This window comes from Lontra canadensis, unplaced genomic scaffold (assembly GCF_010015895.1).
Source record: "Lontra canadensis isolate GAN:19392208 unplaced genomic scaffold, GSC_riverotter_1.0 scaffold13, whole genome shotgun sequence".
Taxonomy (NCBI): domain Eukaryota; kingdom Metazoa; phylum Chordata; class Mammalia; order Carnivora; family Mustelidae; genus Lontra; species Lontra canadensis.
This window is the reverse complement of record NW_022631007.1, coordinates 18567674-18590542: the sequence shown is the minus strand read 5'-3', so window position 1 is coordinate 18590542 and position 22869 is coordinate 18567674. Positions and strand designations below refer to the sequence as shown.

General features: G+C 54.6%; 1 protein-coding gene across 1 annotated transcript in view; it reads right to left on the bottom strand.

The window, feature by feature from the left end:
- Positions 1-223: 223 nt before the first annotated feature.
- FARP2 (FERM, ARH/RhoGEF and pleckstrin domain protein 2) overlaps positions 224-22869 on the bottom strand; it is a 110944-nt gene continuing 88298 nt past the window's right edge. Inside the window, exons 15-28 of the mRNA XM_032857720.1 lie at positions 19344-19433; positions 18829-18962; positions 18324-18405; positions 15440-15677; positions 12743-12873; positions 7952-8020; positions 7233-7322; positions 3873-3893; positions 3590-3672; positions 2583-2701; positions 1936-2096; positions 971-1078; positions 627-778; positions 224-449 (exon numbers count right to left, since the gene is read on the bottom strand). Coding sequence (XP_032713611.1) covers positions 341-449; positions 627-778; positions 971-1078; positions 1936-2096; positions 2583-2701; positions 3590-3672; positions 3873-3893; positions 7233-7322; positions 7952-8020; positions 12743-12873; positions 15440-15677; positions 18324-18405; positions 18829-18962; positions 19344-19433 — 1587 coding nt within the window. The 3' untranslated portion in view covers positions 224-340. The remainder of the gene's footprint in view (positions 450-626; positions 779-970; positions 1079-1935; positions 2097-2582; positions 2702-3589; positions 3673-3872; positions 3894-7232; positions 7323-7951; positions 8021-12742; positions 12874-15439; positions 15678-18323; positions 18406-18828; positions 18963-19343; positions 19434-22869) is intronic.

The window sequence follows — 22869 nt, the reverse complement described above, 5'->3', positions numbered from 1 at the left end:
ACTCGGCTTCCACTTCCCTAGAGGTCTGTGGGGCAGGCGCCAGAGTGGCTTCTACCGGGCACGTATGTAGCACGATTCACAGGGTCCTGCTCTGGGCCAGTCCTCAATAGGTGCTGCGCGGCGAGGGGGAAGAGTGGGGTAGTGCTGGGCTCGGTCTCCACCCTGAGCTGGGCCTGCGGTTTCACATGTATGTGCGATCCTCCGGGTGCCCCCCCCGCGCCCCTCCCAGAGGTCACTGTGAGGCTCCCTCTCCCATCCTACACTGGGGATGCTGTGACATGGGGTATGTGCTGAATCAGCTCTGCTTCCTCGGCTCTGTCCTCGTTGGGCAGGATGGCCTTCACGCCTCTTCCTCAGGTCGCCTGGCCCTCCCAGGTGAGCTGCCGGCTCTCTCGATCACCTCCATCCACCTGGAGATGAGGTTGGACCAGAAGCTCCCAAGATGTTCACTTGGGAGTCAAGGGATGCTCTGGTCATACCCATGGCCTTGAGCTCAAGGTTCCTCCCAAGGACAGCCCCAAACATGGAGTGAATGGGACAAAGCCAGGACTAGCGAAAACCCTAGAAGCCATGCTCAGCAGCTGCCTCAGGGAACCCTGGGGGATGCCCACAGACCCCAGAATTACCTCCCAAACGTGTACTTGCTCTCTGCTCGGAAGAAGTAGACATGGGATTTGAACTGGAGCTTGAAGACGTGCTCCTTATGGACACCATCAGCCTCCTTGGGGACGCTCACGCTGTAGCCCAGCAACGGGAGGCTGGCCAGGGGGTAGTCGTCCTGCAAGGGGGCGTGTGGCTCAGCAGCAGCTGTCCCCACCCCCCGCCCTGTCCTGATGGCTGGCTACCCCTACGTGGGGTGGGGGGGCCTGGGGAGCCCTGAGGGCACAGGTCAAGGAGCTGAAAGAATGTGTGGCAAGCAGGGGTCGCTCTCTGCCAGGGGCATGGGCACAGTCCTGTTGAACACCCTTACCTGATGAGTTTTGTAGAAGAACAGACAGAAATTGGTAAAGACCACCCAGAGCTTCTGCCAGCCATTACTGTTCTTGAATTTTCTTAGCAGATACCCTGAAAGCTGATTCTGCAGGAAAATAAAAAGCTGCTGGCCCCGGTCCGTGTCCTAGGACTCCGCCCTGAGTAGCACCTGCTCCCCAGAAGGCACATCCACCCCTCTGGCCTTTTTCACTGAAGTCCCAGACTTCGCTTCTCTGGGTGTGGCCGCACCCTCCACATGCTCTGGGTCTGTTGGCCTGTTTAACCCTCTAACAGCAGGAGGTTTACAAATCTGGAGAATGAATTCCAGGCACTAAGTAGAAGGTCACTACATTTCTCTTCCCTATTTACAGTAACTCCAGCCACGACCATCACAGACCATCACACACATGGAGCCAAGGAGATGTGGCTCTGATGAGGCACCCCAGCTCCTGGCCCTGAGTGTGGCGTCCACTGCCCCTCGGCCCGGTGTTGTGAGGAGGCTGGAGTCCTGACCCAGGGATGGCCACCCTTTGGCCAGTGACCTTTCTCCTTAGAGTCCTCCCTGTGGGGCAAGACACAGGGCCTGTGTCAGGGCTGATGCTGGGGATGGTGGAGGGGGGCAGTGAGGGGGCTGTCCCTGGGGGCTTTGGCACCTGCTGCTGCTGCTCCTGGCCCAGGTGTGAAGGGAATTCAGAAACCACTCTGAGTGGGAGGCAGCCTGAGAGCTGAAGGGCTGGAGTCCAGAGCAGCCACTCAGAGGTGATGGAGGGGAGGCAGCAGCCCTGATGGGACGGTCAGCTCGCAGCCCCGTGGCCTCCCAGGCCGCTCTGCTGGAGGGGACTTGCTAACTGGCTTCTGGCCCAAGGGGACAGAGCAGGAGACCGTGCCGGTGTGGGAGTCCCTCCCCACCCCAAGCCCTCCCCATCGGCTGGCATGAGCAGGGGGAGCCCAGAGCAGCCACACCTCGACCGCCGCGCTGTGGTCAGCTCTGGACACACTGGTGTTTCGGTACCAGCACACGCGCACCGTGGTGTTGGCCCGGGGCTGCCCCTGGCCTTCCAGGGAGCCGCGGGAGCTGCGTGCATCCTCGGACTCCTGCTCCGGAGAGACCTCCTCCATGCATCCTGGGGGAGGAGGCCGCTGTCAGAGGAGATAGGAGCAGGGGGCGAGTAGGGCCAGGGGTGCCCTTGGACTGGGGCTCTGCAGGGGGGCTGGGGCCTTGGGAACCAGGAAGCCCTAGGGCCCAGGTCAGCAGCAGGCAGCAAGACCATACGATGCTTCTGCTAGAAGGGCTCACGGTCCTTCCCCACCCCAGGGGGACCCAGAACCTTACTTGTGGAGAGAGCATGTGGGCTAGCAGGAGGCCTGTGATCAAGAAAACGGACTTGTAGGGGCACCTGGGTGGCTCAGTCAGAGGGTCAACTCTGGTTCAGGTGATGATCTCAGGGTCGTGGGATTGAGCCCCATGTTCGGCTCTGCTCAGCAGGGAGTCTGCTGCTCCCTATACCCTTCCCCTCCTCCCCTATTCGCGTGCTCAAAAAAAAAAAAATTTTTTGTCGAGAAGCTTAAATGCAAAGGGGGGTTCTTCAGACGACTTGGCCAGAACTCACTGGAGGGCGTCGAGCACACCACGCTGCCCGGCAACACCAGGGACTGGCCACTCCTGCTCTTGGCTGCATCAATGGCGGTGTTCAGGTCACATATCCACTTCTCCTTTTCCAGGCGAGTGCTGGGGAGAGGGGTGAGGCTCAGAGCTGGCTCAGCTGGGCCACCAGGGGCTCCTAGCTGTGCCCCCTTCTCAGCAAGACATAAGGTTGGACTGCACGTTCCTGTGAGCCCCGGGGGTTGTTGGGAGTGCTTCTGGGGGGCCAACCCTGCATCCCCTTGGGAGCTGCTGGGGGGTGGGAGAGGAGGAAAGGCAACCACTCGGCACCAGAACAGGGGCTTCTATAAGGAGCATGGATTCCCGAAACAACGTTCGAGTCTGGTGCTGAGATGCAGGGTTGGTTGCTGGTTCCTGTCTGGCTGCGCAGGCTGCTGGGGGTGCGAGTGTCCTGTGCCTGCTGCCGTCAGCCGGGACATCAGTCAGGACACCGCAGGGTGGGAGCTGAGAGCCAGCTGCCCACCCAGGAGAAGGAAAGCCTCTGCTCGGGGAGGTGCTGGGGACCCCGGCTCCCACAGGGGAGAGACTGAGCCACTTGCTCACTGTTGGGCTCAGGCCTCCTCCCCACCTGAGAGGAGATTTGGGAAAAGCGGCTGCTACTGCTGACAGCCCTGCTCTGGGGATGCAGGTGAGATGGGCCTGGTCTTGAGGGAGCCTCCGTGCGCATGCTTAGGGGAGGCAGCCCATCCGTGTGGGCTGCCATGGGTGGGGGGCCATGCACGGAGGCTTGGTGGGGGGCAGCTCAACAGCACCGTGGCCTCTCTGTGGGGACATTTTCAGTGGTCATAAGCTCCCCACCCAAGGAGCAGCTACTCCCCTGGTCCCATAACAAGTGGGGCTTGCGGGGGGGCACACACCCTATGACTGACACGCTCAACTCTGGGAGGACCCCAGATCATGACCGGGAAGCTCCCACCCTGAGGCCCAGCGGAGGCAGACGAGGAAAGCTCGTACCTGGCTGCCACCACGACTGTTTTCGGAGCTGCACAAATGGTGAAGCAGTGGGGAACAGACCGTTCGTGCTCACCTTCCTCTACCTGTGGCAGGAGAAGAGGCAAAGTTCTGGAGCGTGCGCAGGGCGGGTGGGACCCCTGCTTGCAGCACGACGCGGGCGCATGGAAGCCCTGCGCCGGTCTATGTCGACTATGAGGGGCTACAGGAGCACGGGGGGGGCCGCGCCATGGCACCTGCCCCCCAGGTGGGTGAGCTGTGGGCCACAGGGCACCCAACTACTCACCGGTGGGTCCAGCACTATTAGCTGAAAGTCAAGCACAGGAAAAAATATTGAGCATTTTCATTATTAAGAGGGGAGTTGGACAATTCACTTTGTAAACCTGGTACCCAAACCTAACAGTTTCTATTTAGTATCTTTTTCTATCTAGTATCTATTTCTGTTTAGAATCTCATTACGGATAATTGCTGCTTGGACTGTCCGAGCCTGCGAAAGTAATCTCTCCACCCATCATGGAGCTCAAATTCATAACCCCAAGATCAAGAGTTGCATACTCCACTTACTGAGCCAGCCAGGAGCCCTCAAAGAAAGGGAAATTGAGGGAGCCCTCATCACATGACCTTTGGTCTCTATGACGGGAGATTAAACTCTGTATGGAGTGCAAGCTTGGTGAAGAAATGGCAATAAATTCAATAAATGAAAAAAAGTTTCAAAGAGAAACTTCCACAACCGATCTCAGTTGTAAGTGACTGAAATAACTCCCCAATAAAATAACCACCTGACCCAACCCAAAGTACAGACAGGAAGTTGTCCTGGGACTGAGTGAGGTTCTCCAAAAGCAAGGCTATTTCAGCCCTGTCCTTGGGTCCACGGGGAAGGGGTGAAAATCTTGACATGCTGCACACGACTTTGCTAAGATCCTACATGTGATTTCTGGTAATAGCTCTTCGATAGAAACAGGAGGAAGCTGTAAACGCAACAGAGGTCCTCTCTCCAAAGCCAAGAGCTATCACCCTTACGTCTGCATTCAGGTTGAGGGCTGGCTGGCTGGGCCCCGAGACTGGCCAGTCACAGACAGTCCCAGGATGGACAGTGAGCCTGTGCGGGGCCCAGGAAAAGCCCATCGCTAGGCCTCATGGGACACAAGCTCTGAAAAGGGCAGGAGCCGTAGCCAGTAGAAAAGGTTGACGTTCGTCCTCCCTAACCCTAGTTAGCATGTAGATGCAATGCAAATATGTGCTGGTTTTTTAAGGAATTTGTCCAAATGATTCCTAAGTTTATTTTGAAGAATTAAATACTTGAGAGCAACAAAGCACCTTTTAAAAAGGAGGATAAATAAGGGACACACTTATTCACCTACATAGCAACTCTTCCCCAGAACACATGGATCGGAAGAACGTGCTAATGCCGGCACAGAGAGATGGAACAGAAGGCCCAGGAGGAACCCCAGGTGAGAAGGTGGCAATTGTCTCCATTAGGACAGCAGCTGCACCAATGGGAAGCAAGCCGCGTGGCCCAGTCCAGCCTCACCCAAGGGGACATGTGGAGACTATTTATGCGATGAGAACAATGAAACTATTAATGTGTCAGAAAAAAAAAGTGCCAGTGTGATCTTGGCGTGGGGAAGGACTTTGCAGTCTGCACCCCAAACAGAAACCCTGAAGGAGCAGATGGACAGACAGGATGACAGAGATGCCTGACTTCTCTTCCTCAACAGGTATTGTTGGGCCCTCTGTGCCAGATGCTGTCCCAGGAGTAAGACAGTGTCTGTCCACTGGAGTTTCAATTCAACAAGAGAAAACCAAACTGCAGGAAAAATAAAAGGGAATTACGAATTGGAGGAAGGATCTGGGACCCCTAAGAGCAGGCCAGTGTCTAAAAACATGCTACACAAAGAGACCAGAGTGACAGACACACCTGGGCGCCACCCCAGGGGGTGGCCCTAGACTCTAGGGGATATGTACGGACTCTGTCAGCCTCACTGACCGTCCAAGGGCCAGTGGCACCCCCCAAGTGGCCCAGGTGAGGGGTGAGTACCCCATTGTCCCCCGCAGGCTGTGGGAAGACAGGTTCAGATGCACTGAGCTGGAAGGCTGGGTGGTGCAGCTGCCTAAGTGATGTACGGTCCAATTCAGGGCCTCAAAAGCCGGTGCACCCACTGCTCAAAAAGCACATTGTAGGCATAGATAGGGAGGTGTCAAAAGACAGCCAGTGGTGTTCTAATTCTGAAAAACGAAATGGAGCCAAAATGTCCAGTGCAGGGGGACAGGAAAGCTGGCCTCCCGCTTGCCTGTCTACCATTCTTCTCCGTGAACTCAGTCCCCAGCCTTGGTTACAAGCTCAGGAGACCCCAGGGACGAACCACTGCAGCTGCCAGGAAGGTCGAGCTCCCTCCAGAGACCGGAGGGCGTGTTGCAAGCTGCCCACAGTGCGGATTACTGGGTGGCCTAGTCATGAGTGATTCTTACTGTGTACGGTCCGTTCTCTCCGATGATGCAAGTCCATTTTTAAAAGTAAACTTTAGAACAGATGGGAAGTGCCTCCGGTGATTGCAAATGTCATTCAAACAGGCCCTTTCTTGCTGAGGGCCAAGAGAGCTGAACCAAACGTTAGAGACATCTGGCTCAGGTGCCCAGCGGAAAGAGGGACAGTGCCAAGGACCATGGAGGGCCGAGAACAGAAGGCACCCTTGAAGAAGAGGGTGGAAACTGAGACAGACTGGCCAAGTGTAACAGAGCAGAGTGGGGTCCAGCCCCTCACCTGTGGACATGTGGGCCAGGGGTTCCCTGTCGTGACATGGTCTGCACCAACAGTACATCTCTATGGCAAAAACCTGAACTTGGCCTCCTGTCTTTACTATTCCCAAGGATGGGTTCCAGGCTGAATGCAGGTCTACACTCAAGGGCAAGTGGAGAGAGTGTCTATGTGTGTGTAGGGGTCTCTCTGGGACCATCAAGCAGGGTCTTCATCAGGCCACGAAAAGCACTGAGCACAAAGGGTAAGGCTGAGGAACAGCATCACATTAAAATGAAGGGCCTGTCAGCGACACACAGTGTCTTGCTATGTTGAACCTGTAATGGGGACGCGGACATGTGACAGGCATGTGGTGTGGATAGAGGGCTTGCTGTGCAGCAGGATCACCAGTGGCCCAGGCCTGCTACGGCGGCGCACAGGTGAACGTGACCTTTCCCTGGGGCTGGCTCCCACCTCGTGGAGGGAAGACACAAGCCCAGCCCCGAACTGCAGCCAGCAGGCTTGTCCATGGCTGTGCTGTCCTCCCATTCTGAAGGTGTGCGTGTGCACGTGCATGTGCGTGAAACAAGGTAGGAACACAGGTACCAGCAGGAGAAGAGCTACAAGCATGAGAAGAAAGGCTCTGCTGTCTTTAGAGCAAGTGGGTCAGGTCTCTCTCTCAGAAGCTGGTCTCTCTCAGCTCCATCCCATGAGCACCCAACTCGAGTCTTTCTCTGTGCCTCCTACTGAAGGACAGGCTCCCCGGGGTGGAGGTGGGGTGGCAGGTGGGTCTGGGCAGGAGGCGGACACAGGACTGAAGCCCATCCTTAGGGGCTGAGGCTGCAGGCAGAGCCCGTGGCCCACCAAGGACGCAGCCATGACGGCCCGAGAGCACGGCATGCGAGCACTCACCAGCATGCCGCAGAGGGGAAGGCGGCCCCGGATCCGGAAGTGGCTGCTGCCCGTGACCCCTTTGCTTGTGTACAGCAGCATATCTGAGAACTGAGACCAGTGGCTTTATTACACAGAAGTTTAAAAACAAGGGACAAGTTTCAATGTCTAGTAGTCACTGGTTTCAGCTTAGGTTTGTGATCTCAGGGTCAGGAGGTAGAGCCCCATGCCAGCTTCTGTGCTCAGGCTGGTGTCCGCTCAAGTTTCTCTCTCCCTCTCCCTCTGCCCCTCCCCTCTGTGTTTCCTCTCTCAATGATTTTGGCAGGTGGTACCTAGTAACCACGTGTGTCAGCAGGTTTCTCAGGCCAGCGTCCAGTGCCCACCAGCTGGAGGCAGTGGGGAGTCCTGGCTGGTCTTCCGGTCACCCCTCGGCCAGGATGGCTCAGGCTGGAGCCGACTAAGTGGCACGAGGCAGGAAGTTGATCAAGGGAACTCACTGTAAGGGCCCCGGTTCTCTGAGGCAAAGCCAGTGCTCGGTGTGGCATCCCTGCAGCAACGGGGACTTGGGCTTTGCTATCTTCTGGCTTTCTGAGGGTCCTGCACAGAGGCGCCCAGAAGACCCAGTGGGAAGGCCCCTCACTGGGAGTGTTTGCTGCCGGCCCGGCTCCTGTCTGACTTGGGGCGGCTTGCCTGGGCCACAGCACCGGCCGCCCTAACAGAACCACACGCTTTCCACCTACCAGGAAAAACATCCTCTGCTGGAGGCCCTTCTTGGTGAGCTTGTGAAGGCAGCCCTCGCGGATGAACTCCTGTGAGAGAGAGATGAGGTCCTCTGGTGCCAGTCCCCGGCCACCTCCATGGGTGTGGTGCTGGCGGGCTGCGGGCCAGGCTGATGTCACCCCTTATGCTTTCTTGAGTGCATATCCGGCCCTTTGACGGCACCCTCCTGCCCAGGACCCTCCACGTGTTTCCAGCCTCTGCCCTCCCACCTGCTTCCTTTGGTCACCCAGGCCAGTCTCTAGACGTCTGCTGAGCATCAGTGGCCCCATCTCGCCACAGGTGGCAACGCTGAAGGCCCTCACGAAAAGGTTGCTGGGCTCCTGGAAGGCTCAGGCACAGAGATATCTGAGTTCAGCTTTGAGAAAAACTGGGCCAGAGCAGCTGGAGAATGGCAGGGAAGAGGATGGAACACCTGGTTCTCAGCAAACATTGGCAGGTGGTTAGCGTCCACTGTCCCCTGAGCACTGGCACAGGCAGAGAGGGTTCCCAATACCACAAGGGCTTTCCCACCTAAGATGATGGGACACTGGTGGGGCTAGAGCTCCAGGAGGAGCCAGAAGTGCTATGGGTCCCGGGTGGTCCTTCCACAGAGGGACAGGGGAGGGTTCTGCCTCTCCCCCCAGGGCCTGATCGTACCCTCAGGACTTGGGGACACACCTCACACTTCACCATCCGTGCTGGAGGGCCACCGCCCAGGCCCGCACAGATACCTCTCAGGCCCCTAACTGCCCTTGCCAATGGCGGAAAGTATCAGTCCTGGTGATTCCGAAGAATTCCGGCTTGAACGATTTCCGGATACTCTGCCCATCTGTTGATCCTTGCAGGAGCATGAGCTTCACACCCGGAGAACTTGCCAGAAGAACCCAGCCCTCATATGGACTGAGAACTTCACAGCAGCCTCATGGACGAAACGGAGATGAGGAGGGCGGGCCTGGCAGGGTGCCAGCACTGAAGAGCCGGCTGGGCCTGACTCTGAGCTCGAGGCTTCTGTGGCTTCCACATCAGAGCCACCTTCCCCACCCTCTTTGGCCAAAGGGAAGACCATAGTCCCTGGCTCTTCCTGCAGCCGCAAACCCTATTTGCGTGGGTTCCTGCCCTCACGAAGCCAGCTCCACCACCTGACACCCCACTGAGACTCAAGCACCAGCGTGTCCCAGGCCTGTGAGTGCTCTTCCCTCCGACCTCGCCCCCACCAGGCTGTGGGCCCGCCCTTGGCGGCACCTGCATTCTGCCTCATCTAGACATTTCCCAGTTCTTACCCTTTGATGCCTCGTCATCAACTTTCTTCCTAGTTAACAACCCTTGTTCTCAAATTCCTCTGCTCACATAACTAGTGTGGTTTCTGTCTCTGACCGACACACATATTTAACAAGGAGACCGAGAGCCCTGGTCATGCAGCTCAGACCTTGGAGAGAGTTCAACTAAAAACAACTGTGGCAGTGAGAGTTTGCCTCCCAACTACTTCATGCAAGGCTCTGGGCCAAGCAGCAGACATTAGTCCCCTTGTTGCCCCAAGACCCTCTGTGTCACAGAGGTGGAGCAACCTGCCTAGGCCACACAGTCCACCCCGACCCCTGCTCTATGGCTACTCTCCTTACCCCTCAGTGACAATTCCCAGGGGCCACCATCTCTAACACACTGGGAGGGGCCCTGGGAGAAACCACCTGCACCGACTGCCCCACCAACCCCCAGGGCTCCCCACCAGCAGAGCCCTGTGGTCAAGGAGGGAAAGGAACCGGAGCTGTCCTGGCCCCCAACCAAAGCCCCAACTCCAGGAGGTCAGGACCTTCCAGTACATTGTACTATAGATCATTTCTTTGAGCTTGTGACCTCATGTGTACCTTCTACCAAGGCTAACACAGAAACATGACTTACACAGTCACTCTCTAATACATGTATGTTTGTGCTGACACAGGAAACCTCATGCAACCCTTAAACAGGGTGTCTTCTGTTGACAGTAGTAAGTTCAAAAAGGCATCAGTGACAAAGTAAGCAGCATGGATATGTAGAGCCTCAGAGTAGGACTGAGAGTTCAAAAATTAAACTGGCACATCTGAGTCTATGGACAGTCCAACAGATAGCCACATGGGGAAAAAATGAGGTTGGACCCCTACCTCACCCCACACATAAATGAACTACAAAGGGATCAAATCTAAACATAAAAGCGGAAACACGGGAAGTTTCTAGAAGAGAACACAAGGTAAACTGTCATACTGTGGACTGGGGAGCGGTGTCTCATCTGTGACATCCAAAGCACGAGCAACCCAAGAGGTAAATTTGACTCCATAAAAATAATTTTAAAAACCTAACCCTTGTGTGCTGTAAATGACACCACAGAAAAAGTGAAACACCCCACAAAATGAGAGGACATGTCTGCAAATCCTGTTCTGCTAAGCATCTGGGGCCCAGAATAGATAAAGACTCTTACACCGCAACAGCAAAAAGACAGTCCAGTGAAAAGGTCGGCAAAGGGTCTGAAGAGGCATTTCTCCAGAGAAGGCACGTAAGTGGCCAATGAACACATGACAAGAGACTTGACACTAGCCATGTGAGAAATGGGAATCACAACCACAATGAGATCCCATTACGTACCGCCGTGATGGCTAGGAGCACAAAGATAAGATATGGAGAAACCAGAACCCTCACGCGTTCCTGGGCGGAATGTGAAATTGCCCGGTGACTTTGGAAAACCGGCGGTTTCTCAAAATGTGAAACACAGTTACCATGTGACCCAGCAGTTCCACTGGTAGGCATCCACCCAGGAGAACTGCAAGACCATGTTCACCCGAGGACACAAACTTGCACAAATGTTCACGGCAGCATTATTCACAATCAGCACAAAAGGGAAGCAGCCCCAGTGGGCCGCAGCAGATGGACGGAGACACAGGCTATGGTGTGTGCAAAGAATAGAGCTGATGTGGTCAGTGAAAGGAGGTGCACTGACCGGAACCCAGAAAACATGGTCCTCAGCGAAAGCAGCCAGACACAAAAGGCAACACACTGATTCCTTTCATAGGAAATGTCCAGGAGTGGCAAAGCCATTGGATGTGGATTAGCAGTTGGCATAGAGTGGGGAGGGGGTGGGGAGTGGCTTAACAGGTACAGCTTTTCTTTTTGGGGGGATGAAAATGTCCTGGAATTACTAGTGATGATGGCACAGCCTTGTGGACACGCTAGAGACCGCTGGACTGCGCCGTGACTTCTGTGGTCTGTGACTTGGGTCTCAATTACATGCAATGAAGTGAAAAAGAATAAGGCCGGAGGCATCACAATCCCAGAGTTCAAGCTGTACCACAAAGCTGCAGTCATCAAAACAGTGTGGTATGGCCGCAACAACAGACACACAGATCAATGGAACACAATGGAAAACCCAGAAATAAACCCACGATTATATGATCAATTAATCTCTGGCAATGGAAGCAAGAATATGCAATGGGAAAAAGAAAGTCTCTTCAACAAATGGTATTGGGAAAATTGGACAGCCACATGCAAAAGAATGAAACTGGACCACTTTCTCACACCACACAGAGAAATAAAAATGTATTAAAGACCTAAATGTGAGACCATAAAAATCCTAGAGGAAAATAGACTGTAACTTCTCAGGCATCAGCCTTAGCAACATCTTTCTAGCTATCTCTCTTGACGCAAGGGAAACAAAAGCAAAAATAGGCTATCGGGATCACATCAGAAAAAGTTTTTGCACAACAGAGGAAACAATCAACAAAATACAAAGGTAACCTATTGAAATGGAGAAGGTATTCAAATGCCATGTCTGATACAGGGTTAGTGTCAAAATGTACAAAGAAACTTAGACATCTCAACACCCCAAAACAAAATAATCCGATAAAAATAGCCAGAAGACATGAACAGACATTTCTCTAAAGAAGACCTACAGACGGCTGACAGACACATGGAAAGATGCTCAACATCACTTGTCATGATGCAAAGGGAAATGCAAATGGAAACCACAATGAGATATTGCATCACACCTGTTAGGACGACTTTACAACACAAGAAGGAAAGTGTTGGTGAGGTTGTGAAGAAAAAGGAGCCCTCATGCACTGTTGGCAGGAATGCAAACTGGTGCAGCCATTCTAGAAAACAGTATGGAGGGCCCTCAAAAAATTAAAATAGAATTACCACATGATCCATTGATCACACTACTGGGCATTTACCCAAAGAAAAAGAAAACACTAATTTGAAAAGACATACACACCCCTGTGTTGATAGCAGCATTATTTACAATAGCAAAGATGTGGAAGCATCCCGAGTATCCATCCGCAGATGAATGGATAAGGAAGGTGTGGTGTATGTACAATGGAATATTATTTGGCCATAAAAAAGAATGAAATCTTGCTGTTTGCATCAACATGGATGGATCTAGAGAGTATGGTATCAAGTGAAATATGCCAGCCAGAGAAAGACAAATACCATATGATTTCTCGTATGTGGAATTTGAGAAACAAAACAAATGAACAAAGGAAAAGAGGCAAACCAAGAAACAGACCCTGAACTATAGACAACACACCAACCGTCTCCAGAGGGGAGGCGGGTGGGGGGATGGGTGAAACAGGTGATGGGTCATCAGAGCGCGCTTCTCATGATAAGCCCTGAGTCACGTAGAGATGGGCTGAACCACTAGACCGTACACCTGAAACTTGGAGAACACTGTATGCAAACTACCCTGGAACTGAGGATGAAAACAAAACAATTAAACGACGATCTCAAAAAGCTTTCTCAAAGTTGCTCACCCTGCCAGGAGTGATAAGATTCTCTATGCCGACCAAGTCCCGCTGCAGCTCTGTCAGCTTCTGGAGGTTTTCCAGCCGGGCGAGGCTGTGCTGGAGAGTGGAGGTCACCTCTGTGATGGCCTGGAGGGCATCTGCGGGGAGAGACCTCTCAGTACAAGTGCCCAGGCAGGTGGGCATGGGTGGGAAACCTCCCCGCCTTAGTGACAGGAACTGGCATTTTAAAAGTTTTAATTCAGGGAATGTTCTACTCCCGACTCCTCACAGGACCGCTATCCACGGTTTTCAGCAGGTGGCGCAGCAGGTGGGGGTCCCTGCAGACGACCCGGAACTGGGACTTACTCAGCCCAAACTGATGACTAGCAGACGCTCAGGCTCGGTAAAGGGAAAGAAAAATCTTGGTAAATAACACATTCTGGGCACAGCTGTGTTCTTTCGGGAGAATTACCTACTGTAGTTCAAAGGCTAAATAATTTGCATCTTGGGGCGCCTGGGTGGCTCAGTGGGTTAAGCCTCTGCCTTCAGCTCAGGTCATGATCTCAGGGTCCTGGGATCGAGCCCCACATCAGGCTCTGTGCTCAGCAGGGAACCTGCTTCCTCCTCTCTCCCTGCCTGCCTCTCTGCCTACTTGTGATCTCTCTGTCAAATAAATAAAATCTAAAAAAAAAAAAAAAAATTTGCATCTTTAAAACATTTGTACTTTTCTCCTTGACTGGGGGTGCTCATCTTACAGTTCCAGTCCGGACAGGAGGGTTCAGAATTAGAAAGGGAAACTCATTCACATGGAACACAGAGGCCGACACTGAGGGCGGTGTTCGTGGTCCTGACCAGGCTGCACTGTGATCAGCTTGCTGGAATCGCTCAGAGAGTCTGCTGTCTTCCCCCCAGGACCCCCACTGACACTTTGGCCACAGTGCCTGGTGGTCCCAAGAGGGGCCCCCTTGGCTCTGCCCCTACAGGTTGGCTGCTCCCAGTGGGGTGAGGACACCTGCCTCACGGCTTTAAGGGATAAAGTCGGGTAAGAAAGGACATGCTTTGGCAAGTTATTCCTCCATAAATGATGTGTGTGACACAGTGTGACAGAGTGAACTGCTGTAAGAGCCCCAGGGATGCTCCCACAGGGCCATAGGAAGATGTCCTGCCCGGGGGCAGCTCTGCGCACATTCCTGAGCTCCCGCCCCATCCAGCTTTGCCATCCTTCAGGGCCCCACTCAAGTCTGGACACAAGGTTGGGTGGAGACTTGCTTTGCTCCACTTGTCCAGTGAGGGCAGCCTCACCTGTGCCTGCCTCAGACAGCACCCCGTGCCCCTCACTCAGCCACTGCATGTGCAAGGCGTGAAGGGCCAGCAGGCTCAGTGGCCACCTGGGCTTGGACCATCGCTGTACTGGCCCTGGAAGCTGCTGGAAGCCAGGGATGCAGTTCCGACCTGGGGTGGACTGAGGCCCCTTGGCACCCCCATGCCTGGGTCTCCACAGAACCACAGTGCGGTTGGCAGATTGTCAACACGCTTGGCGCCAGGCCCCTGGCGGGCACCACCCTTGGGACACACTGACCGAAAGACAAAACAACAATGCATGGCCGCCTCGGCTATCCCCGGACCTAAGGGAGACACTTTCGTCCAACAGGTTCCAGCTTGAGCTTCCCCTGAGGCCTGTGCGTGGGAGAGCAGGTGGGACAGGGCCCCACTGAGCATGTCCCTCATTGGTGGCTCCCCTGGGGCTCTATGACAGCCTCGACAGGCCCTGCAGCAAACCCAACTAGGTGGCTGGCTTAGCAACGCTCGGGCATGTTCACCGTTTCCGCAGCACGTTCGGAAATGCGGCCTCACTGGGGTTCTGCGGCGGCCAGGTCCCGCACAGGAGGAACCCCCTGGGGTCAAGAGAGCCGGGCCTTCTCCCTTGCTCTGGCCTCCAGCACCCCCACCCCCGGTCCCCCGACTGCCCCGAGCACCCAGCACACGGCGGTGGGGCTTCAGACAGGCGCCGCACTTCAAGTTTCCCTCAAAAGGCCTGGAAGCATTTCTAACGATTTTTGTCCTTCCCCTCAGCAGAGAGAAAACACCTGCTTTCAGGATGCTGAGAAAGGAAGATGTCTTACAACCCATCCGAAAGCATCTTGTCTACACCCCTTTAGGACCAGGGGAGACCAGTGAGAAGGAGAAGCTGAGACATTGCTCATCTTCCCGTGACAGCCGTACACTTACTCGTAAAAACCTCCAGCACCAGACGGACACAACTAGAACCATCTGTAGGTTTCAGAGCTCAGGGTTTATGTTCCTCTGTCTCTTTAACACAAAAAATGACCAAGTCCATCTAGATCAGAAACTTCTAACAGGCCATCCTGACCCAAATGGTCACTCTAGAGCCAAGGCTTGGAGGACAGAAACATCCCCGGCAGCAGGTCACTCTGAGAGTGGCCCTGCACCCCCAGTATGCCGGGTTGGGGGGGCCCCTCAGAGCAAGAGTTGACCTTCCAAGGTGACAGGAGTCCCTGCCTACACCACAGATGTGCAGCCCAAACAGGCCGCCCCCCGCAGCTGCCCCCAACAACCTGCTGGAGCACAGCCGGTAGCAGAGACCGGCGCTGAGCACCCCAGGCCCAGCCAGGCTGAGCTGCACACCCTGTCCTCCCCACGGGCAGAGGCCCCAGCCCCGAAGCCCCAGCGGCCCCTGCCTGCGCGGCCGGGCGCCCCGCTCACCGCGGCAGTCAGTGTGGTCGGGGTGTGCCGGCCCGTAGTGTGCGCACAGGCGGCCCAGCAGCAGGCGGTAGTGCAGCAGGCGCTGGATGGGCTTCAGCAGGAAGGCGTTGAGGGGCAGGTAGCAGACCTTCTGGAGCTCGAACTCTCTGTATACTGCCTCGAGCTTCTTCAAGCGTTTGGTGGCCTTTTCCAGTTCTGTCAGAACTTCATCATGCCTTTGGAAGCAGCTGGTGAACCCCTGCGGAGGCACAAGAGGGGGGCCCATTAGGATAGGAACCGTGGACAAGGGGGGCCGCCAGATCGCCTGCCCAGCACGGGTGTCACCCACGAGCTGGAAGTCCCTGTGGGCAGAACAGGCAAGAAGGGCTCACTTGCAGCCAGGGACCACCCCGTGGGCTGGGGACACAGGGTTTCAGCTCCCTGCCGGGACAGATGAAGGGCTGAGGCCGGAACCTGCCTCAAAGGACCCGGTGGGCGGCGCTCGGCGGAGGGAGGAAAACTCTTACCCTGGCTCTGCCCTCGCAGAGGCTGCAGGCAGCAGGGTGGGGGTTTGCCCCCATCACCCGAGATGGAATCATCACTGCCAACGTCTTCACAGCCCAAGTCCAAGAACACACGTGTATGGATTCTGAGTCTTAGATATTAAACCCAACCAGTCCCTCCTTACCTCCTGGAAGGTTTTAACAGGACATCAATTTGTTTTCCTAATATCACTAAACATAATGTCGGTGGTGTGATAGCCCCAGGAAGACGGTGTGTAGTTTGATGTTTTGGGATAGATGGGAATGACTAACTTACCGCCTGGCTGAGAAAACCAAAACAAGGCTCCGGGTAAGAAAGGCGGCTCTGGGCAGGGCTACCTGAAGACACAGCTGAGGGACCCTGTGGGTCCCTTGGTCTCTAGGACTGGAACAGAGCCTATGCGTAAGTCGGGAGTCTGGCTGCATCAGGCAGAAGGGGCCACAGGCCTCGGCTGGAGGCGGCAGGCAGCCTGGTGAGTGGACATGAGGGCCTGGGGCCCAGAGACGTGCAAGTGGGATGGAGTCTCTGGGCAGGATGCCGCGAGGCCGCCCCAGGACGGACACCCAGTGGGGCAGGCCTGTCCCAGGTCTGTTTAGCCAGAGGAAGACTCCTGAACAGTGAAACCACAGCTGGCCTCGTTGTTTTCAACACCTGTGACAAGTGGTCCTGATGAGAGGACATCTTGCTTCTGCCACGTTGCTGACCTTGAGTCATTCTCTTTGTACTTTCTTTGGCAGTCTACCTGAGGAAGTCCTATCACCTCTGAGGAAAAAACCTGCATTATGAGCCAGCAGGTGTGTGGACACAACCCCCAACGCCGGCCTAGACAGGCTCTGCACATCCCACTGCAGGCTGCTGAGCTCAGCAAAGGAAGCAGCAGCTGCACACGGACTGGTCAGTGGGGGGCTGATGTCCCACTGCACCCTCGCGGGTGTCACCTGCAAGGACTTCCAGCTCGTAGGTGGAGTGGGTGCAGTAGGACAATGCAGGAAAAAACTGCTTTGAGGGGACACTGTCCTGAAGTGAATGTAGTCCTGAGGGGATGCTGCACTGAGGGGGATGCTGTCCTGAAGGATCCGCCGGCGTCAAGAGTGTCAGCCCATAGCACCTACACCTTCTCTTGCTGTCCTGTGGGGGAGGCCTGATGGTTTGCAGTCTTAATGGGAATGCAGTCCTGAGAAGAAAGGTATCCTGATGGGAACAGAAACCTGAGGGGAATGCTGAGCTGAAGGGAATGCTGTCCTGAAGGGGGCGCAGTCCTGGGGAGAAAACTGCTCTGAGGGGAACGCTGTCCTGAAGGGAATGCGGTCCCAAGAGGAATGTTGTACTGAGGGGGATGCTGTCCTGAGGAAATACTGCTCTGAAGGGAATGTTCTGCAGGGAACTCTGTGCTGAGGGGAATGCTGTCCTGAGGGGGACACTGTGCTGAGGGGAACATTGTCCTGAGGGGAATGTTGTTCTTGGAAGAATACTGTCATGAGTGGAATGCTGTCTTCGGGGAAATGCTATTGGGACGGGGAACCTGTCCTTAGAAGAAAACTGATCTGATGGTAAAACTGTGCTGAGGAGGACCCTGTACTGAGGAGAAAACTGCTCTAAAGGGAATGCTGACCCAGAGGGGATGCTATACTGGGGAGAAAACTGCTCTGAGGGGAATGCTGTCCTGAGGAAAAAACAGCTTTGAGGGGAACACTGTCCTGAAGGGAATGCAGTCCTGAGGGAACGCTGTATTGAGGGGGATGCTGTCCTGAAGGAATGCTGTCCTGAGGAGAAAACTGCTCTGAGAGGAATGCTACCCTGAGAAGAAAACTGCTCTGAGGGGAATGCTGTCCTGGAGGGAACTCTGATCTGAGAGGAATTCTGTCCTCAGGGGAATGGTGTCCTGGAGGGAACTCTGTCCTGAGGGGAATGCTGTCCTGAAGGAAATGCTGTCCTAGGGAGAAAACTGCCCTGAGGGGAATGTGGTCCTGAAGGGAATGGAATAATGTCCTGAGGGAGAGCTATCCTGAAGGCAGTGCTATCCTGCTATCCTAGCTTCCTAAGGGAGAAACTGTCCTGAAGGGAATGTGGTCCTGAGGAGAAAATTATTCTGAGGAGCATGTTGTCCTGGAGGGAACGCTGTCCTGGGGGGTATGCTGTCGTGAGGAGAAAAGTTCTCTGAGGGGAAAACTGTCCTAAAGGCAATGCTGTCCTGAGGGGAAAGCTGTCCTGGGGAGGAATGATGCCCTGAGGGGAAAACTGTCCTGGGGAGGAATGCTGCCCTGAGGAGGATGCTGTCCTGTGGGTGTCGCTGTCCTGGGGACAATGCTGAGGTTGCACTGTCAGTTGCTAGGGGTAGAGTCATCATAGCAACCCGCACTACCTTTAACTGATGCATGTTCCTGAGCAGGATGTCCCCGATTCGTTGATGACCGCCTGTGACATGGGTGTCAGAAGACCCTTCCCTGGAGTAGAAACGAACAAATATGGTCAAAACGTTGTTAAAGCTTGTGCACTCTACTCTGGTGGATGCTTGTGTGACTGGCTGTCCTAGTTAGAGGCAGAATGGCAGTGAGATGATTGAGGTGGAAGGCCCATATTTGACAGAAACAGTTAACATTTGATCATTCTCTAAAAGATGGTAATCGGCAAAAAAAGGGATCATCTACTTTTAACTTACATCTTTCATTCTCCTTTCTGGAATAGGATGAATAAAAGTGGCTGTTATAAGTTTACCCCTCCCCCAAGTTTAAAAAATATACTTCAATGAAACAATGGTTCTTGTGAATTAGTTTCTGAAGCTGGGAAGTTCCTGAGAACAGGGACAGGGTAGAGCTGTCCCACATGGGGGTCCAGTGCAGGGGCCGCCCATGTGTGAAGAGTGTTACCAGAGTGCCAGCCTCTGCTCCACCTCACGCAGGAAGCCTCTGTGGAACTCATAGATGGGGTCTATGTTGGAGAAGAGCAGGGTCATCAGGTCTGCGGGCATGGCATCCTCCTTGACCACAGCACTGCGGAACCACTGCAGGAAGAGTCAGGGTGACTGAGGGACCTTGCCCCTGAGGGTCTGAAGCCACAGGGACACCCAGCACTGACCCCAGAGTCCCCACTGGGACAGCCCAATCAGTACTACAGCTTATCCTCTCGGCTGACCACCCATTTTCACATTATAAGAAAACAATTCTGGGTGAAAAGCTTCAAGTGGATACTCCTAGTTTTAATAAAAACATTGGACGCAATATTCTGACCTTCAGTATGCTTTAAGGCAAATATATTTAACAGAACGTAAACATGTACGTCTCATGAAGGCCAAGAGCTCCTTCTCAGGAGGGATCGTCCAGCTCTGGTTAGATTTAGAAGGTATTAATGAAGACAAAGTAATAAAGGAACTTAGGTTTCATACCACAGTGAGAACTTCTAAATCCTTCAGGTATGTTCGTTCTGTAGCGAGAATCTCCTTGGCTATGAAATAGGCCTCATCTGCTGCCGTGCTCTGCAAGAAGCACAGAGCGCGTGAGCACGTGTCTGTCAGCCACGGCACTGAGGTTCACGGCTCCCGCTTCCTTCTGCTCCAGTTCACACTATCACGCGCTTTTCATCTCTAATTCTTGACCAGATTTCCTTCTGAGTAAAAATATAAACACAGTTGGATCTCCCTCACATGTTTTTCTCATTTTATGTTATTCCCTTTTTTTAAAAAAAAGATTTTATTTATTCATTCTGAGAGAGAGGCTGTGCACACACAAGGGGTGGGGACGGGGGCGGGGAGGCAGACGGAGGAGACTCCCCACTGAGCAGGGAGCCCGACACGGGGCTCGATTCCAGGACTCTGAGATTTCGACCTGAGCTGAAGGCAGACACTTAACCATGTGAGCTGCCCAGGAGCCCCTATGGTGATCTTTCTGAGGAAAAAAAAAAAAATCACTGTTCAAATATCAACATCTATTATTGAAGCTTATTACTGGTTTTGTGATCAAATTATTGTTCTGGTATCACTACCAGGGGTGTAGCTGGTGTAGACACATGCATGTGTATACATGCATATATGTGACTCTAAAAGATTAAGTCTAACTTCCAAACGTCATTAAAACTGCACACACAGTCCTAACTGTGCCCTACGTTAGAGCACTGGGCCAGCTAGCACACTTGGATGGTGGGGCCAGAGACGGGCCAGCCCTAGGAATTCTCAGCTCTCCATCAGGACCTCTGCCTGACGTTCAGATGCTGGCAGCCAAGTCAGGAGCGGGAACCTGGGCCCTACCAGCCCCAGCTCTTGGCATGCCAGCAGTGGACAGGCATCATGCTGCACCTGGGAAGGCCTGTGTCTTGGCCCCACAGGGCCCCTCCACAACCTGAACACCTCAGGGAGCTGCCTCTGTCAAAGTCCAGCTCAAAGGCCCCTCCTCTGTCCTTTCCCATCTGGTGGAGCGGTGGTTCTGTTCCATTCCTAGCATGCTCCCCTGTAGCTCCTCTGCCAGGCAGAGGACCTTAGGGTTGACTGTCTCTGAGGCCACCATGCACACATCCACAGAGCACGGGCCAGTCCCAAATAGGATCCCAAGACATACCCAGGAAGAGAGGTCCCTGCCCTGGAGCTGACAGTTACGGAAGTAAAAGCAGAAGGGGTTGGGCTGGAGGCCCAGCGGTGCAGGGTAGCCACAGCCCCTAGCAGAGGAGATGGGGCAGCCTGGTAGTGGGAAACAGGCTGGAGGTCAAGGATGAGGGCAGGCACAAGAGATAAGCGAGCTGGTTACTGGTGGGGAAGGCAGGGGGGTCCTCCAGGGTCTCTCAGAGCACAGTGGGTGTGCTGGGTCCCCAGGACAAGGTTGGCTGCCACACTGAGAGCAGCAGGGGAGGCTGGGGTTCAGCAGAAGGCCTCTGCACCATCTGGGCTCCACAGCCAGGCGGGACCCCAGACACAATCTCAAGGTCAATTCTGGTGTGGGTAGAGGTCCGAGGGACAGAGAAGGCAAGAGTGGACTGTTTTTAGGCCCAAACCAAGGGAAAAAGCTGCTATCCCTAAGGTAGCAGGTATGGGGAGGAAGGTCAAGGAGTCAGATTTGCGTGAGTCTGGGATGGACTTCAGATGTCAGCTGGAAGTTGACAGGGGAGGCGGGGCTGGAGGCTGATATTTGGGGGCCCACATCTTCCCTGTGCCCCCAGCTCCCAGGTGAAGTTTCCCAGAGGCTGCAGTGTTCTTGCAGTGGTGACACAGGTGTGTTCCTCCTGTGTGCCCTGGAGACCACAGCTATGGCTGTGTCCCCTCCCCCATACCAGGGATATTCCACGTGACCCACTCTTCCCATATAATCAACAGCCGCTCTGTCCTAGTGGCCAGGTGAGCCTACTCTGTGTTCTCACGATGCTGGGGTCCTGCTAGCATCTTGGAGCATCCACCCTTGGTCCCTGGAGCTCTGTCCCTCTCCCCACAGAGTGACAATCCTCAAGCTCTCCAGTTCTTTCTTTTTAGGTTTTGTGCTATTAAAACACGACTTTTTCAAATCCCAATTCACTTTACAAAAGTCACATCTCCTCTGGAGTTTGGTGTGCCCAGCAAGCTCTCTGGGGTCAGAGCCAGCCCCGAAAGACCCACGTTCATGGTCAGGAGGCTCGAGGCCCCCATGATACTGCACGTCCCTGTGCGCACATGCATGGTTGGCAAGCCAGCTTCCTAACTGCAGTCCCCTCAGGTCCCCAGTGGCACCTCAGCCCTGAGTGTATCCTGCAGAAACAGGGTCACCCTGAGGTTCTAGACCCACTCGTCTCCTGTCGGGGGTGAGGTGCCCTGAGAGAAATGCTCAGAAACACAGCCATGGCAGTGTCACTGAGGAGCTCACAACCAAGTCCCAGAGGCTCTCAGTTAGTGACAAGGGACACCAGGAGTGTAGTGGTCAGGTGTGCTCACAGATGGCCTGTGTATCCAGGGCAAAGACAACCTCCTTAGGGCACCTCTCAGGGGAGCTCCTCCCTGGGAGCCACCCGGCCGGCCGGCCAGGGAGTAAAGCAAGTTCCCTTAAGCTGGTGGCACCGTGGCCAGCAGCTGAGACCCATGCAGCACCTCAGCCTCCATACCTGCCGGCCATGGTTGGTCCTCACGGAGTCCTAGCGGAAAGAGGGGGATGTGGGACACACTGGTGCAGAGGATGCCAGGAGACCAGTGGGCATAGGCACTCCTGCCCAGGGGTCGGCACAAAGCCGAGCAGTAGATGTGCAAGGAAGGCCCACGGCACCAAGTTCCCCAAGCGGCCTGGCTTGCAGCAGGAACATGAAGCCTGCAGCTCTCAGCACTCGCTTGGGGGGCCGCCCCGGCCATCATCTGGGAGTCCACTGGCACCCACTGCCCCTTGGCTGCGCAGCCCCCAGCAGGTGGGTGGCATGCGGGGCTGGCAACCATGAGGCAGCACTGTTGGCAAGGAGAGGAGGCAGGAGCAGCTCTGGGTTGGGGGGCAGGTCCTGGAGTCCCAGTGTGCAGGTGCAGCCCCCCAGCATCCTGCTCTGAGGCCTGGTCTGGATGTGAATGCCATGGTCACCTACCATGACCCAGTGGTGACTCTCTGGTGTTACAGTCATTGCCCTACAGAACCATCTAAAGGACTATTTTTTGTAGTACAGAAAGGTATAAGTTAACATTTCGTTTTTTTTACACAGCTTTCTAGCCATTCTGTTTCTGCACTAAAGCAACAGTGAGCTAAACGGATGGACATTAGGTTTCAAAGTAAATAAAAACATCCTCAACCCAATCATCTTGCCACCAAAGAGAGTGTCCAAGGGACCATGTCTGCCCATCAGCTGGAGGAGGATGGAGGCCTGAGGGGTGGGCCTGCAGGCCCTGCACATGGAGCTGGGGTTCTGGGACCCCCACTCTTGCTGGGCCACCTTACATGCCAGCATGCCTTCTGACTCAGGGTCTGCTCTCTTGGAAGTGGGGC